The sequence below is a fragment of the Gallinula chloropus genome, assembly GCF_964237585.1.
Source record: "Gallinula chloropus genome assembly, chromosome: 2".
NCBI classification, from domain to species: Eukaryota; Metazoa; Chordata; class Aves; order Gruiformes; family Rallidae; genus Gallinula; species Gallinula chloropus.
This window is the reverse complement of record NC_140086.1, coordinates 43,579,402-43,597,241: the sequence shown is the minus strand read 5'-3', so window position 1 is coordinate 43,597,241 and position 17,840 is coordinate 43,579,402. Positions and strand designations below refer to the sequence as shown.

General features: G+C 35.8%; 1 protein-coding gene across 1 annotated transcript in view; it reads right to left on the bottom strand.

Annotated features, from left to right (window-relative positions):
• The window catches only part of ST18 (ST18 C2H2C-type zinc finger transcription factor), a gene marked incomplete at both ends in the record, with an annotated part of 93,563 nt that extends 84,376 nt beyond the window's left edge, over positions 1 to 9,187 (bottom strand). The window contains one exon of the mRNA XM_084279740.1: positions 9,014 to 9,187. Within this exon, the coding sequence (XP_084135866.1) occupies positions 9,014 to 9,187 (174 nt within the window). The remainder of the gene's footprint in view (positions 1 to 9,013) is intronic.
• Positions 9,188 to 17,840: the final 8,653 nt, after the last annotated feature.

Sequence of the window (17,840 nt, the reverse complement as noted above, 5' to 3'; positions counted from 1 at the left end):
CAGGAAACAAGCTGTGTGACCTGAAGGGTATCCACCATGCTGAACTTGCTTTTTGAAGGCTGGCACTCATTGATTGAAAGCAACTTGCACTTCTGCAATTTTGCAGTATTATTCCCTGTGATCACAAAATAGTAGCACATTATTCACATTAATAACAATAAAAATAAGTGGTATTATTAATGGTGTTGCTATAAATAACATTGAGCCCAAAGCGCTCAGGGCTAAAGCTATTTATTCTCTCACGCTACTCAAAATAAGTTAGGGATATTTAAGAAGACATTTTTTAATGACTAAAATGTTGATTGTGGAGAAGAAAACTAAGAATATTACAAGTGAGCAGGTCAAGATATCCAGGATAAATGTTAAATCAGCCTAAAGGGCTATCTTTATTGAATTGGTATCAATTTATACCACAATGAATTTGGCATGAGCACAAATTTGGTCATGATTTTCATTGACTTTGAGCCTCATCTGTGGAAGTACTATTGGAGACACATAGTTACTAACCCTTTGTGAAACTCATTTTTACTAAATTAGATCAAACTGAACATAATCTTACAGCAGAGTATACTACTTCCCTCAGGGAAAGGGTGAGAAAAGGCAAAGGACTGACAGCAACCTTTACAGGTTACAAGGCCAACCTGTGCCTCCCATCCTATAGATTAGGGTAATATATAGCCACGTGTTGTTCCATAGGGACCATCAAGTATGTAAGGGTTAGCACAGCTTAGTGGAGATCTATCTAGCTCTGAACCCCAAAGGAATTAGGAATTGTCTACTAAGAAATAAAATTGAAGAACTTTGCCTTGATCTGAAGAAACATTGAGAACCTGTTCCTAGAGTTTTAAAAGATGAACTTTATTTTTAAAAAGTCCCATATCTATGATCTAAAGCAATGAATATGGTAAATAATCCTCTAAAAATCAAAATTTGTGTCATCAAATATCCTCAAACACAGAAAAATACTTGGAATCTATGCAAAATACACACAGTAACTGAAATTCTGAACTGAAAGCTTGCTTGTAGTTTTTATGATAGCATGAAATCACTAAAACCACCCATAGAAATAATGCAAAACCATAATTTAATCTATTCTTCTGTTATGTTAAACCTTGAGAAACAGTCTTGAAAGCCTTAGGAGAGAGAAAGAAATTACAGATGCACCCCTAAAAGTGCCTACAGAGTCTGATAGTGACCAATGGGAGAAAGAAAATGTGGAGCTAAGCCTGGACATTCCTCTACCACCATTTTAAAAAAAATCTCACCTGGCTTAATGTAGACATCTTTACTATATTTTGAATTGAATGGATATTGTTAAATCTTTACAGCTCAAATCTTATCTTTTAAGAACTACTTTTGAGAAAAGAAACACTTTTCTGACAAGGAATATAAGAACAAAGCAGGGAATTTCCCCCTTCCCTTTTGCAACTATCATATTTCAGGGGCAAAATTTTGTCCTCTGATATGCACAGCAATATTCAGTTTTGCTATTCAGCTCTCCTTTAATACCTGAGTACACAATGAATTTCATCAATGCCATGCATATGAAAGATGAAACTTTTGGTCTAAGCTATGACATATTATTTGTATCATTATCTTGTATGAAATTATGAGAAATAGTGAGTTTCTGTAGAGACAAAATATAGGAGGAAATCAAGTCCAGCCTGTATGCTGGACAGGAAAGACAGGATTTCACCTTCATAACTTTACATGCCTGAGGTGCAGATACGTATTTCAGCGGTAGTAACCGCTGGTTTTTCTATAGTCTCTGGGAAGCCTGTAGTCAACCCACAAGCATTTCTGCCTCTGTTTAGATGTGTGATACGTCTTACTTATTTCACACATCTACTTCAAGGCGCGATGAATTGCATCCAAGAAACATCTCTCTCTTTCCACTGACTCGAAAGGGAATCTGTATGACTGGCTCAGGACTAGACACTTCCACTGTTCACACGAACATTTCACCAGAGGATTCTTAACCCAGAAACCTATGGCAATCGCTGAGAAGCATTTTACAGCTTAGATAACATGTACCCTATGTGACTTCCGATCTGTATTTTAAAATAGGGATAAAAAAGCAAGAGAAATAGAGAAACATCCTCCAGGAATGAAGGCTGTGCCAGTCCTTGTAGGAAAGAACTGGCAAACAAAACAAAGCTGACGGACAAATAAAGGGAGCACTAGTGGATGGTGTAAATTGAAGAAGAGTTAGCCACAGCTTTGATATGAGCAGTGTGGCTTCACAGCGGCAGGAGAATAGAGTCAAGAGGCAGAGGAAGAAAAGAGTCAGCATGATGTGCCAAATATTTCTCTATCTAGATAAAGGAAAAAGAAGACAATCAAGTTTTAAGCACAACAGCAGGAAACTGAACTCTTAACAGTTGGTACAGACTGAAATACCATCTTTTTAATATTTGTATTGGACAATATTCTATGAAGGAATAAAAGTTTTCCTGATACGTAAGTGCATCACATGGATTGATGTCTGATAAATGGGCAATGTCTCTCAGGTTGAACTGTTATTATCTGATACTAAATACAGTGGTTTTCTTAAGTCAAAGTTTGCTATTTAAGCTTATCTCTGTTTCTTCCTCGTTTTATGATGTGAACTATTGTATACTTGAGAAACCTGATGTCACTAGTGACAGTAGCTATGCATTCAATTTGTTTTTTAGTCTGTTTTAACCATACATAATGCCCCATGCCCTGTTCTATTTGGTGTCATCTGTTCTGTGTGATGTTTTAAACTATAAAATTAAAGAAAATAAAATCAAAATTCCTTCTAGCAACTTTTGCTAGCCTTAGGGAGCCAACAAGAAGAGCCAGATTTTTAAAAATGAAAATGTTATTGTGCCTATGTTGCCTGCTACAAACATGCTTCTCTTTCAGCATGTAAGGTGCATGCTTAGGCAAAGAATTATTGACACAATCATTTGTTTGATTTGCGAGTGCCAAGCACAGCTTTTTCACATTCACTCAGTGAAAACTAGTTTTTAAAAAATAATAGTTTGGTTTCCCTCTTTTGTTTACTCCAAATTAAAAAAAAAAGTCCTATGAGTAAAATTCGCCATATCCAAACAAAAGACTGGCAGCTTAAGTAAGTATATGAACAGGGGGAAGGGAGACTTATTTCCTGAGTTTCAACAGATGTCATACTTAATTGGTTGTGAAATAAACCAGAGCTACTCTCGGCCTGTTTCCCTAGTTTCAGCTGTGAAGACACTTTCAAACATGTGCATTTCCCTCCTGCTTGTCATAATGAGGGTGTGGGGTGAGAATCAAACCTCCAAAAGGAGTAAAGCAGCATGCATGCTGTATACAGGCCTTCAGATACACTAATTAAACAGAAGTGAGAGTTGCATCTTTTGTTCCTGCGGGATACACGTCAATACAGCATTAAGCAAGACAGTTGTGCTGAGAGATGATTGTCTTAACCTTCTGCTAATATCAGGAAGTCACTGGACTGTCCCATTCTGTACCAAGATTTTCCACCTTCATGTATTTTGTCTCTGAAACATCCTTTTTCCTAACTCAGAGAAACTTGTTGAAACACTTTCAGTTTTGTATTATGACAGAGAGACTATCATCTAGATTTTTTTCCCTTGCAGATTTTCTCTACTACAAGGAGCGGACTAACACCACATGTAACACAACAGCAGCAATATGAAGGAAGAATAATTAAGAAAGAAAATATCTTGGATAAACATAGAGAAGAACAAAAGAAATGGAGAACAGGACTTCTCATAGACACAAAGCCCAAACATTTGTTATCTGTGTCTAACTGCCAGTTGGTGGTAGGATAATCTAAATAGAGACGGGCATTTCTAGAGGGCTAGGGCAAAGAATGTTAGCCACTCATTTTATGCCTTATTGTATGCAGTCCTCAAATTTAAATGCTCTTCCAAGCTTCTTGGGGAAAAGCTAAATATGTGATAAGTGTATCTTTGTGAAACTCAGTACGACCAAGTTTTTTAAAAAAATAAATGTTAGTTAAAACATTTCAAATAGAAATGTAATGGAAATTACATAAAACAAAAAATTAAGGCCAAGGTCAAATATGTTTAATTCACCTGTGACAATCAAACTGAACAATATTTGTTCTTTTAGTTTAGACTTGGAACCCACATCCCAGGAGTGCTAGGAGAGAGCTTTAATCCCTAGAAAAAATTCAAATTCCCAAAGTGCGTGATGGAAACCAGCATAATCCTTCCTGAAGTCAGAAATAAAATAGAAAATACTTTCTTTTCTATTAAAACAAGAGCAGTCATCACGATCTTTATTCTTTTAATGTTTTACAGGTCTGACTTTCGGCAGATGACCTCTCTTGTTTGTCCCTACATGTTTTCCAAAATATAAAAGTGAAATAGAGTCCCAAGGGCACTGTACTTGAAAGGTTATGAGAGTTAGAGAATTTTAACCATGCCTGCCAAATCAGCAGATGGCTTGTGATTATAATTATATGCATCAATAAAACGAATAATCTTTACAAAATTTGAATTTCTACTAAAGTAAGGGATTTAGTAAGCAGATGCAACAGAATGCATTTTCTTTAACCCTTTTTGTAGACAGTACTGTTTCTCACAAAAATAATGGGAAAGCTAGCTCTCCATAAAGTAGCTTGACCATACACTTGAGCCTTAAATATATGTTTCTTTTGACCAAGTGTCAATGTTATTTAGAGTGATTTATGTGTTCAGTGGCACTTTGCTCACTAAATGTCTAATGCTTATATATAGGATGATTCCCATCAGACCCATACTTCAAATGGTGTTTAATTTTATAAAATATTAGAGGTACAATGAAAATGTCATGTGTACTCAGTCTCTTCATTTGTATAGCTATGGTAGTTCTTTCTGTTTAGGATTTGGTGACTTTCCATATCTTATATGGAGGCTGAGTTAACCAAATTGTAAGCGAAGAATTCTCTTTTCCCAAAATGTGAAAAACCTCTTAAATGTTCTCTGAGGTTTTTTTTAATTGCAAGAAATTGAAATATATATAGATAAAAATAATTATTACAAAAATCACAGCCTTGGTTTTCTGTGACCTATGACCACTGCTTTTACTTTCAAACTATTGTAACAAGATCGAGATAGTTTATGTTAGACTGTGTAAAACTTCTGCCCAAAGTAGGATAAAACCACACAGTAGAAAAATTAAACAAAACAAACAAAAGGGCCCCTAAGCCAAATCTATTTCTGGACTGCATCACAAAAATGCTATTTGAAGACATGATGGCAATGCTGCATAGTTTTCTGATATAGCAAGGGAGAAGATATTTGAGAAGAGTAATAAGTACATTTTTTTTCAAAAAAAATCTCCTGGGAGACTCTAGATGCTTACCAGCAGTATTTTAACATTCATTTTATTCAAACATTTAAATGTGAACTTTTATTTGAAGAAGGTATGTGTGTTGGTTTTTTTAAACTACCATAGTATCTCTGAAGCCAGGCATGCAAAACAGTATTTTGATGCTCATTAAAAAGTGGATTTTTACTTCAGAAATGACAGACCCATTATTCTGTATCATGTAAATCCTTCTTAGCATAAGGATTATTGACCTGATAGCCCATAACGGTGCCTTTGGAGCCATTACTACTTTGTTGTATGATCCAGATGCTGTACATGTACTCTAAGTTGGATGGGGGAGCTATAAGGGTGGTGTCAAATTTTCCCCTGAGACCTAAGGAACTGAATTAGTGACTCTTACTATCACCTGAAGAAACACTGTAAAGAAGAACTTAAAAAGTCTGATGCTCACATGAAGTGATATTTTGAAAAAGTTCTAAAGATTGGGTTTTTAAATCTAACACCTGCATGGAGCAGAGTTCAAATACATGTCTTTAAATGAAAAACAAGGTCCTTTTAACCAAAGTTTCTTAATGGAGAGAAAAGTTTACATATGAAGCCAAACCTGAAAAACAAGCTAGAAACTGTTACCCAAATCTATTAAGCAAATCAACAAACCCCTTGTCTTAAAAACACTTCCACACCCGCTTTACTCTAGTGAAGTGCCATCAACTCCACCTCAGTGGAATCATTCATGTGTACAAATGTTTAAGTGTTCACCTACCCAAGAAGGCAAGCCCCTCCAAACCTCCCCACAACCCCCACCCCATCTTCACTATAAAGTAACTTTTACTGTTAGATTGTTACTTATTTTGAACCATCTAATCTATCATTTAGAAAGACAGAAGTTTGTGAAGTCTTCCATGAACAAAAATGAGAGCAATTCTCCTCCAAAGGAATTTTATGTAAGTAGTAAAAGAAGTTAAGAGGGAGACAATCTTTTTTATCACTAATTAAACGGTATCTTTAATCTGAAGTGATTCAAGGTAATTAAAATTCAGAAGCACCAACTCTGCTTATGCAGTTTTAATAATCCACAACTATCGGGACAAGTGACCCAGTCTCAGTTATATACTTTTACTTCCAAAATGAATTAGCTAAGGAACAGATAAAATTTGGTCTAGATGCTACAAATAGATATGGATGCAGTAGAATATAAAGTTTACTTCTCACGATATTAGCTATATTTTATTTTGGAGCAACAGCTCCGGGCCTTCGGTAGGATTGTTTGTGACTGACCTTGAAGATAGATACTTCCTTATCAAGAATATCAGATATTTGAGGATTATTGGCTTGAAAAATCTAAAACCATGCAAAAAAAAAGAAAAAAAAAAAAGGAATTCAAATTATTCAAATCAACTGTATAATGCCATAAAGTTTTTCTGATCCACATGCACAACCTAGATTAGTGTCCCCTGGAACTTAGCACAGAGATATGTACCTCATATCGGACTGTAAGGTCCAAAAAGTCTATTGAAAGTGGTCACTAAAAATCTGTTGTATTACGTATTTTTCAGGGAAATCAGATGAACAACATTAATTAGCAGAAGTCAAGTTTTCTTTGCCGTTTCTCTTAGGTGTATTAGAGAAATTACAGACTGGAGGAAAAGCAATGAATCTATGAAAAACTATTGACACTTAACTGTGGCTCAACCTGTCGGATTAGAGTAGCAGTATCATTTTTCTAGTACTGCTGCATGTACAGTGAAATCACTCTCTACTTTTAAAAGGATAAAGGACAGCTGAACTTATTCATTAATGCAGTGAATGCTGAAATACAAAATACCGTTTACTCTCATTCACATAGGTATGTGAAAAGCACGAAACCTGGGTGTAGGGGTGTGCTCATTTTATAAAGCTGTGGTGATGGACCTGAGCATAAAATATCCTCAAATCTTACCTGTTAAAATGAACTGAAAACTTAATATCGATTACCAAAGTTCAAAGATGAAATATGTTGTAGCGCTGTAGTTTACTAAATCTCTGCTGACCTAGCAATGAGGTATGAATTATAGGACTTAGCTGAGAAAGCAAGCTTGTTTTCTGATGCCTGCGTATCTCCTATTTTCTGAGATGACATGAGGAAAACATGTTGCTAAGATGCAAACACCTTAAAAATATGAAAAGAAAAGAATTCAAAAATTTACAAGAGTTTGTTCACTTGCTCTTCCCATGAAATTTCCTAAATTGGAAATATTGGGAAATGAAAAAGCAGACATAACTGATACTTAATATATACAGAGTTTCAATAAAGTGAGATGATATATGAGTAAGCATGTTTTTTTGCATATGTACACTTTTGCATAAAGAGGCACATGCAGATTTGTATATATGTATGCAGAGACACACACCTTTACGAGGAATCACCAAAGGTGTATGGTAAAATACCACATTTTATCTTTGTTTCTATAAGTTGTGATGATACTTTTATTGTCTATGCAGTAAAAAAAGATGTCCCTGGGTAAGTGACATATCACAGTGAACTGACTTTTATGAAGAGTTTTATGTGAACAGGTTATCCTGACACATCTAGATACATGTATATTGACAAATGTTTTCCCAAATTAAATAACTCTTCCAAAAGAAAAGAAAATCAAACCAAAACAACAAAAAAACTCCAACAAAAAACAACCCTTAAGCATGCTGATAGCTAAAAGTCATTTCTTTAACTGTTTGCATTTGAGGAAGCATTCTTAAAACATCATGATCATAGGTTTTTCGGGGGGGGGGGGGCAGTAGGGAGAAGAATTACTTAATTCACACAGGCATCTTGTAATAATATAATGTTGTTTTGAACCTTGCATCCCCTGAGCCTCCAAAGTGCAATGCAGACAGAAACATTTTAGCAATGCAAACAAGACTTTCTGTCAACTTCCTGTTGCCATTTTTCAGCAAAATAAAGGGTCCTGAAGTACTAAACTGAAACAGTGCTGGGAAAGATTTTAATATTGGATACACAGGCACTGCTATACTAAGATACCAGCTGAATATATTTTTCTTCTGTGCAAAGAAAATAAGTAATGACTGTGCAACTGTTTAACTGCAAATCTTCAACTCTTTAATTTCAGCTCACGTAAAAGATAACACTGAGAGAGACGTCATGTATAAAACTGGGTTTTTTAAAAAACAAAAAAATTATAGTAACACCTTAATTTATATCCACAGAGTTGTAAAAACTGTACTGGGTATTAGGGTGAAAGTAGCTAGCTAGTGGATGAAAATGTGTATTTATACACATAACACATTTCCAGCAGATTTTTACAGAGAAGCAAAAAGAAAACTTTCTGTCTGTAAAGTTCATCAAATGTCAATGTACATCTGAGGCGGTGCTTATTGTGTGTCAGTTCTTACAAAGAATATTTCTTTCATTACACTATAATTACAATATCCAGTTCACAAAGCATACTGTTTCACGTTACTTTCAGAATTCCAGAAACTTTTGTAAGCTGGCAAATCAGACAGAGAAAGAAAACAAACAAACAAGAAACAAACACAACCTTGATTCCAGAGACATTTTTCTCCCCTTCCTGAAGTGACAGGAGGGGGGGTAAAAAAAAAATCCCTTCATTATGACCTACTTGTCTAGAAACGGACTTTCAACCCCATGGTTAGGCTAAGATTTGCTCTACTTTCTCCCTAGGGCATAATTGTCAGACTGACTTACCGTGTGCCTTTTAGCCTTTGTTCTGCCTCTCACGCTGACATCAGGGAAGCAGTGATGTAGAATAAAGCAGGGGTGGGCTAGGTTAGTCCACTGTTTGTGTCGTTGTGTGGTGTGCAGGGACACTCTGTGATACTCTAGTGAGCTGCTAAGCTTTTTTTGTAGGCTTTGTGTCATTTACTTAACGACCAATCTCATTAGCTGCCAGGGTACAATGGGCTGATGCATTTTCTATGTACATACTCTACACAGTGACCCTCAAGGTTGCCGAAGGTCTATTTAATCAGTCAAAATGCTGAATATATTTGCAGTAAATCACTAAAAAAATTACGGGACCACAGAGGTATCTCGTGAGGGTTTACTCTTTCCTGGGAGTTATTTGCAGGTAATAAAGTGATAGGAGATGTGGGCAAAAGCAAGGGCAAAGAAGGGAAAAGGGCACTCACTGGGTTTGCACTGGTCACCTTTAATTTAGGGAACCTTGGGGGCCCTGCAGATCGCTGTGTCTCTGCTTGTTAATTTCTCCATGCAGTTCATGCTTCAGTGTAATCATGTTATCACAATTAAACCCCTTTAAATAAGAGGAGCAACACTAACAAAATACACAGCCTTTCACACATTGGGGAGGGGATATGTGTGTGTTGGGGGGTGTGTGTGTCTGTGTAATATTTATTTATTAACTTCCTTACTACAGGCAACCTTAGGGCTGGTGTCTTTGCATTTCTAACCTCTCGTCAGTTACAAGGTAAAACCCTTTTAACTCTTATGAAAAATGAAATGCTGAAAAGCCCTATGAATCACGACAGCTGTCCATAAGTAACAGGGAGAGTTCTATTGTCCAACTTGTCCCTGGATAAAATGAATACTTTACAGCGGAGGCTGTTCAGCTTGGCTAAAGAGTATGGGGAGAAGGGGAGGAGGTCACTGGAGATTTCGCACACTAATTTAATCTGGGAAAAGGACAGGCACTGCATCTCACTTGAACAGACTGGCGGCAATCTGGGCTCCCACAGAACTATCTCCTTTTGCCTGTGCTCTATTTATTCCTTATCTCTGTTTACCAACCGCTAGGTCCCTTTCATTCACACCACGAGGCCGTTCTCCTACTATCAGTCAGCAGCTGACACTGTGGAAGAGCCTCAAAGGCAAAAAAAAAGGGATCAAAACTAAACCAAAGCTGTATAAACAATGCAACAGTAGAAGTAAATGCATAAATCCTAATTCTTAACCCAACCCACAGGGTGCGAACAGAACCTTTATAGTAAATCCAACAAACCCACCACAGTGAGCTATGGGCTACAGAGGAAATGGGAAAAGCCAAATATCATTCATGAAATCGCCATCTCAAGCAGAAACATTGAAAATAGGCATTGGCAGATATTTAGCTGCTTTCAGGATAATAGGTTCATCCGTCCTGTGTATCCTTCAGCAAGTAATAAGGTGCACATTTACCTGTGTGCCTGATACAAGGTGAAGAGGCTTTGCCACTTACCATCTCAGTTTGAAAGTCTTATGTGACTTTGCACTTACTACTTACAATTTAAAGTAAAGGCAACAACTTTTTAAAAATGTCTGTATCTGGAGTTGTGATAATCTAGATAACTTAAATGTCAAGTTATTATTGAAGCATTCATTCAATTAATTTTGCCTTTAATACTCCGGATATTTTGATATTGCCATTTATCAGTTGTTAACTTTTATTTTTTCCCTTTTACACTTGCACAAGTTTTTAGCTCTTAATATGGAAATGGATGAAGACAAAAAAGATGAAGCTTGTGACTTCAATAGAAAAGTAAAATAATAAACACTTTATATTTAACATTCTGGTTTTGGACTAATATGGTAACTTAAATGAAAATAAGTTTATTTTCCGTACCCGAATCTGTATAGATAAACTGACTTAATAGGAATGAAGTTGTGAATATTCATAGAAGGGCAGAAATATTTCAGCGAAACATGTCAGCTTTTTAGACCTACATAATTTGTAACTCCTAATGTAGGTTGTTCTTCCTATCAGAGGTTTTGTGCTTTTAACATGGTTCTCAAGTTTTTGAGACATAAAAATACCAGTTAACAGCATACAGTCAATATATTGTTAACTGCCTGATCAAGATCATTATAACAATAGCAAAGAAAATGTTCCTCATTATCAAAGATGATCAACTGGACCTAATTTCAGTTTTGATTTCCACCTATGTGCATTATGAGCAATGAAGTCTTTACTACTTGGATCCTTTTTTCCAAATGAATTAATGAATTAAATTTATCCTTTCACCAGCTGCTAGGCAGCAGATGGAACCATTTCTGAAGCCTTGTTGAATTCAATCCATAAAACTCATTTCCTAGGATTAGCGGTCCAAAGTTTCTTTTAATGTTTATATACCGCTTGGGATTTTGAATTTCATGATGTTAAACTTTCAATTTAACTATTTTTTTTCATTTCATATCAAACAAATATGATCGTTTGGATTTCTATAGCTTTGTAACCACACATTTCAGGTCATATAAGGACAAGAATTCATTTCAAAAGCAATCAAGTAATGCAAGATTGGGATCTGGGGTTTTTTTGTGCTTGTTTGTTTTGTTTACATTGCAGCACTGCCATAGAAACCATTTCTGTTATACTCAAAGATTAATTTAGACGGGAAAAGTTTTATTGTCTGTAACTTTGACAAAAACCTTCACAGAAAAATATAGTTTTAATATAGAATTTGTGAAAGTTATTGTGATCTGAGGACTTGCTATTCTCAGAAACATGACATGGTCCTGAAATAAGTTTTTCATGCACTTGATTTTATTTTATTTATTTTCTAGTTAACTTCAGTGTAAGGTTTATATAGATTTGAGAGGAAGAAAAACAAAACACAACAAAACAAAACAAAACAAAACAAAACAAAACAAAACAAAACCAGTAGCAAATGGTGGCAGTTTTACTAACACTTCAGTAAAGATTTTTTTTTCTGTACAGTAAGGGGAAATATTAATCAGCTGCAGTACCATGGACAGCTCTTTTTCTTTCATTTTCAGTTTTTCTTACCCCTGTTACACACCTCTAAAACAATAACCAGAGCTCAGGGGATTTTAGCAGTAACTTCATTCACAAATATCCCTATTTATAGATCTTTGAACGAACTATATTAGAATTTAAAGAAAGTTTCTTACTAGAAACCTACAGGGGAAAAAAAAAGCGAACCAAAAAAAATACGCCCTCTCCCGCTCAGCTTTCAAAGACTCATTAAAAGTCTGAAGAATAAAACCTAATGATGTCAAAGTCTTCCTGTTATTCAACAAAGTAAATAAAACTAAAAAAAAAAAAGTGATTTGTTGTTGTGTATAACAGTGATTTCCGCTAATTTGGCACAAGAAATCTATATTAATCTAATAATGCAGTAAGCCAAGAAGGCCACATAATAATAATTACCATTGAGTAATTGAATATTTAGAAGGAGGAGGAAAAAAAAGGAGGACTGGTAATCTTAGCCTGCAGGCATGAAAGTACTATAATACGCAGATGATATTTACAAGTAAAAAATAAAATCCTCCAAACAGGGAAGTCTATATTCCAAAGTCTAAATTCCTCATTCCGAATCTAGATCATCTGTTAGCTACCTTATAGCAGAAATATATTATTGTCTCAGAGAAAGCTTTCATCACAAATGCTGTAATTTTCCCCAGGAATTACAAAACCATTGCACAGCCAAACCAAAGAAGACACATCTACGCAATTAACTAAACTAATTTAATTGACAAAAGAGATAATAAATGGTCATTTTGAATACTAAAAAGAGCCTTAACTAACGAAGTTCACTCCATACAGTTTCAGGATAAAATCTAGGATTTGTGCTTTTATAACCTATTAAATGAAAAATTCACAACACCTTGCAGAAGATTGTCTTGCTATTTACATATGAAGGAAGACAAACATCTGAACTAAGTGCTTTGTTAAAGACAAAAGAAAGTCACAGAGAGAGAGAGAGAGCTATTGCTGATCAGTGTTAAACAGACTTTCTCTAGCATCAAATGCTATTTCATAAAAATCATCCTCCTGCAAAATGTTGTCCCAGAAGGTCCATTTCATTCTTCAACCTTGCCTGATATTACTGTCATTTAACTTTCTAAAGATTTTCCTGACACAAACATTCATTCTGAAGTGCAGTATTCGCTTTTTAATCAGAATCTCTGAATTCACTCTCTGAATTCCAAATAATTTAAAGGACTGAAACGTCACACTTGGAAAGACTCTTTCATTTAGAGCAATGCTATTAAATATATTGATCAACAATCTTCATTTTAAAAACATTACACATGATTTTAAAGCATTCTAAAACATCATGAGAAAGCTCTTTGGTGTGTAATACATAACTGCAAGTGAACCTGCATCCATCGAACAGTTCCTACAAATACACTGGTCCCTCTTCCGTCTCGTTTTTCCCCCCTCTCTTTTTTTTCAATGGTAGCATTTAAGTTTAGTAACTTTTCAAAATGAGAGGAAAAGTGTCCTTTTGATCATTTCCTCAAATCAAATAGCTAGAGCTGCAAATTTGCACAATTCTAAAATGTATATGAACAAAGGCTTTACTGAGGCAGTATAAATGCAATTACACCATGACATTTTATTCAGAAAGCTTTCTCAAAGCAGTTACAAGTAGCTATTTTTTAATTGAGGCCCAAAATAGCATTTAAGATAACGACCAAGCATACATTGTGGAAGAAACAGCATTAGTGTTATTTAAACAAAAAAGAAAAGTTTGCAGAAAGCATTTTACACACGGATTAAACCCCCTCAAACTTCTTAACACAAATCTCTCAAGCTTTCAACATCAATATATGGACAGGATTTTTTTGCTTTTTGCAAAATAAGAGCACAAACAATAGAAAAGACAGAAAGTTACTGATAGCACAAGTCGCTTAAACATAAATGGGTTCAGAATAGTGTGAAAAAGTTGTTAAACTTACTTTATTTTTGTTTCCAAAACTTATATGTTTCTCCTCCCTTGTGTGCTGAACTGTGCACTAAAGCTGTGTCTTTGAAAGGTAGTTCCCATGATATGACATCCAGTGCCTTTGACTGCCTAGAGATAAGCACCTGCGTTTGTGTCCCCTCTTTACGTCACACCTCCCTATTCAAACCTTCTCAATATGATTCACATTTGCACATCAACAGCCTCATGCGCATACACAGATTTTTTTCGGCTCTGGGCCCAAAACTTTCACTTTAATTTTCATCACATGATTGCTGTGGCATATGTCCTTCCAAACCTCCCATATATCAGTCATCATGCAAATGAGATGGAATATCACTCCTCTGCAGCAGATGGCCAGGGATGATAACAATGGCTCAACAGAGGAGATTCAATGTCCCTGACTTTATCGCCACGGCAACAACAACCTAAAATATATGTAATGGAAGTGGTGCTTATTAATTTTGCAGGCTCGAGTGTTCTGATTTTGTGAGTGAATGGGCTGAGTTAAAAAGGGGGCTGTGTCCTCCTGCCTCTAGAAGACTATCTATAAAAGCCAGGGACCTGGAAATTATTTTCAGTGACTAAGAAGGCAACAGCCTAGCAATTATTTGAGTAATTAGGTGTAATTCCTCCCTGTAGGCCTTGTACCCTCCTGTGCTTGTTTCACAGAAGCTCGCGAATTAGACAGGCACAGATACTGAAAAGAAAAGTGCCTCAAGATATAGCAGGAGAGCTTGCAGGAACTAAGCTTCAGTGATATGACACTTGGCCTCCACCAGGCTTGGTAAACACAAGCCCCAAGCCATAAGTAAATAGAGGCCCCACTCCACAAACACAGACCAATTAAAATTACAAAGGCAGCCACACTTCTGGGTGGGGCTGGGGGAAGCTTTATTCTGCCATGGTCTCACTGTGAGTTGCACACATAATGGTCTCTTAGTTCGGAGCACCAAGTACTGTGTTTCCACTGCTATCTGTCACAATCAAACCCAAGCACAAGGCTCACTTCAGGCTGTGCATTTCTCCATAGGGATTTATCATGTGCCTTTAAGGAAATGTTTCAAAGGGAATTTTCTATGTGTCATCTTCTAAATGCAAACCAGGGAGAAGAAATAAAGGCACCAATTTGCTATTTATCTTCAACAGATTGACAGGAAGGAGTGGGGATCGCCATTTTACCTCTGAGCAAACAAAGTATCCACAGCCTCTCTTCACCTTGTTCATGCCACAGTTTTCACGTCCTTTAATGCTTTGAGCATGTGAGTGAAGTTTTGATTCCTCAGAAATAAAGTTCAGCTATGAACTCCATGTTCACCTAAGAAAATGCATGTACAGAAACTATATGTGTCTTTTGTTCTTTTCCCCAGGGGACACCTTTGAAAACTGGAGAATCCTTTGTCTCCCTCTGCAGTAGAGGGGAGGATGGTTAAGTAAAACTGATGAAACACTGGGAAGTGGGGGCTCCATTATGTGCTAGAGATTTATTGCAGCACTGGATCAAGGAAATTTGCTACCCGTCACATGAGAAAATTCCTCAAAATTGATGAGATTGTTTAAAGTAACTTTCACTCCTCTCCTTGGAGCCCACACATCTTGAACACAAGTTGCATGTAAATTTGAAGCCTGAGAGGAGACATCGAGTGGCATTTTCATCCCGTCCCCCTTCCCACCCCTCCATCTGGACAAAAATTGGGCTGGTAAGACAAGACTTGAAGCAAGTGATAGGAAACTCCAGAGACAGCGCTGGGTCTGTGGATTTTTCTGGTTTTGGAAGGCTCAGTACCACCTGGGCCTTGCTCATGTTCTCTATTAGCATTTCTACTAGCATTTCCAGTGGTCAATTTCTCCAAAGGTGAAGTTTCCATCTAAAAATAGAATGCACGCACATCTCTGTTTTGCACTAATATTCTAAACTTCCAGAACTATTAGTTATCTATCACAAACTTGTAAAGCGCCCAGCACTCACCTTCTGCCCCAGTAAAATATACTACCAGAATATGAATGTACAGTACAGAATGGTCTTTCTTTTTCTACTGTGAAAAAAATCTTCTGAATATGGAAATAATGTATGGCTGAAAAGTGTTTCTTTTCTCTCTTTAGTATTGACAACTAGGTATTAGCTACCAATGGAAGTATTGAAAGTATAAACAAATGCAAAATAATCTTATTGTTCATCTTTGCCTTATACTTTGGTGTGGAGTTTGCTATTACATGTGGTTTTTTTTATTTTGCTATTACATGTGTTTTTTTTTATTTTGTATATAACGTCTGTGTGTGTGCATGTGCAATAGGATTCTAGAAGTGTCTACGTTCATGTTCTTTACTTCTTTTACATTTCTTTCTGCACCATGCTAATTTGTGAATAACTAATGAATGTGGCTGTTATGGTGACCTGAAGACAGAAGTGTGGTTCAAACACATGCAAAGCTCAGAAACCCCTTGTAGTAGATCTGTAGTTGGACAGAAAGCCAATACAAAGAGTACTATAGGAATGATGTTTTCCTGACAGCTTGTGTTATTTATAGGACTGGCCACTGTCTTCTGAACCAGATGGAGCTTTTTTCTCTCTCTTTTTTTTTTTTTTTTTTATCTGCTGTGCATGGCCCTAATTGATCATGGAGTAAGATTGGCATTTAGGTCAATGTCTTTATATTTTCCAGTATTAAGTATAGGCGTAGATTGTGAACTGTTCATTTGTCTTAAAGGTACAGCTGATTTGACAAAGCTATTCAGATTGTCTCATATCATGGGAAGAACATGGAATGAGGGAATAAGTACAATTTGTAGATACAGACTTTTCCTGCCTGATGCTTATTTATATGGTTGTAGTGCCATGACATTAAGATCTGCTTGGTGAAAAATGTGTTTGGAAGGTATTTCTTACATTTCACTGAGATGCATACGTAAAAAAAAGAAAAAAAACACTGTCATGAAATCAACCCTAAGTAAGTTCAGATTTAACTTTGCTTTGAGCATGGATTACAGTGCAGTAAGCAATGACAAATTGGCAAAGACTGACTTGTTTATGTTGAGAATTTATTTTAAAAAATTACTTAGAATTACTTAGAAGTGCTTCAAAGTTAGAAAAATGTTAAGTTGCCAACAGTTATCCCATTTTCACCCTCTAAGGAACAAGAGGTTAAAAATTTATAAGAATAACAAGGAAAGGATAAAGAAAGGGTGAAGCTATCCCTCATACTATTCACTTAGGAAAAAATTAAATGTAATAGGGGAATGATGACTTGTTGCAGAAAAACAAATGAAATAAATGTGTGTTGGAATATGCAGTAGCTACTATTCAAACTTGTTATGGTAAGAAATTGTGCAGGAGGTACAAGACTTTTTATAGTCTTCTAAGGTCTTCTACTGATAGAAAAGTCCTCTTCAAAGAGCATAAAGAAAACTGTAAATTAATTGTTGCAATATACCTGAGAACCACAGCGAAGTCTGACAGAAAATTTCTATACGGACTCTGCAGCAGTTATTCAGCTGCTCCTCAAGTTCAGCGAAAACATCAAAAACAGCAAGTAAATTTAAATTAGTACTATGAATATTATATTCAACAGTACTAAAATTTTATTAATTGGTAAAACCAGAATGCAGCTTATCTTCACTGTTAGGAAGAAGAGGCTGCTATAATAATAGTAATAATAATAATGAAAAGAAAAAAGAAAAGAAAGGAAAAGAAAAGAAAAGAAAAAGAAAGGAAAATAAAAGAAAGGAAAAGAAAAAAGAAAAGAAAAAAGAAAAAAGAAAAGAAAAAGAAAAAAGAAAAGAGAAAGAAAAGAAAAGAAAAGAAAAGAAAAGAAAAGAAAAGAAAAGAAAAGAAAAGAAAAGAAAAGAAAAGAAAAGAAAAGAAAAGAAAA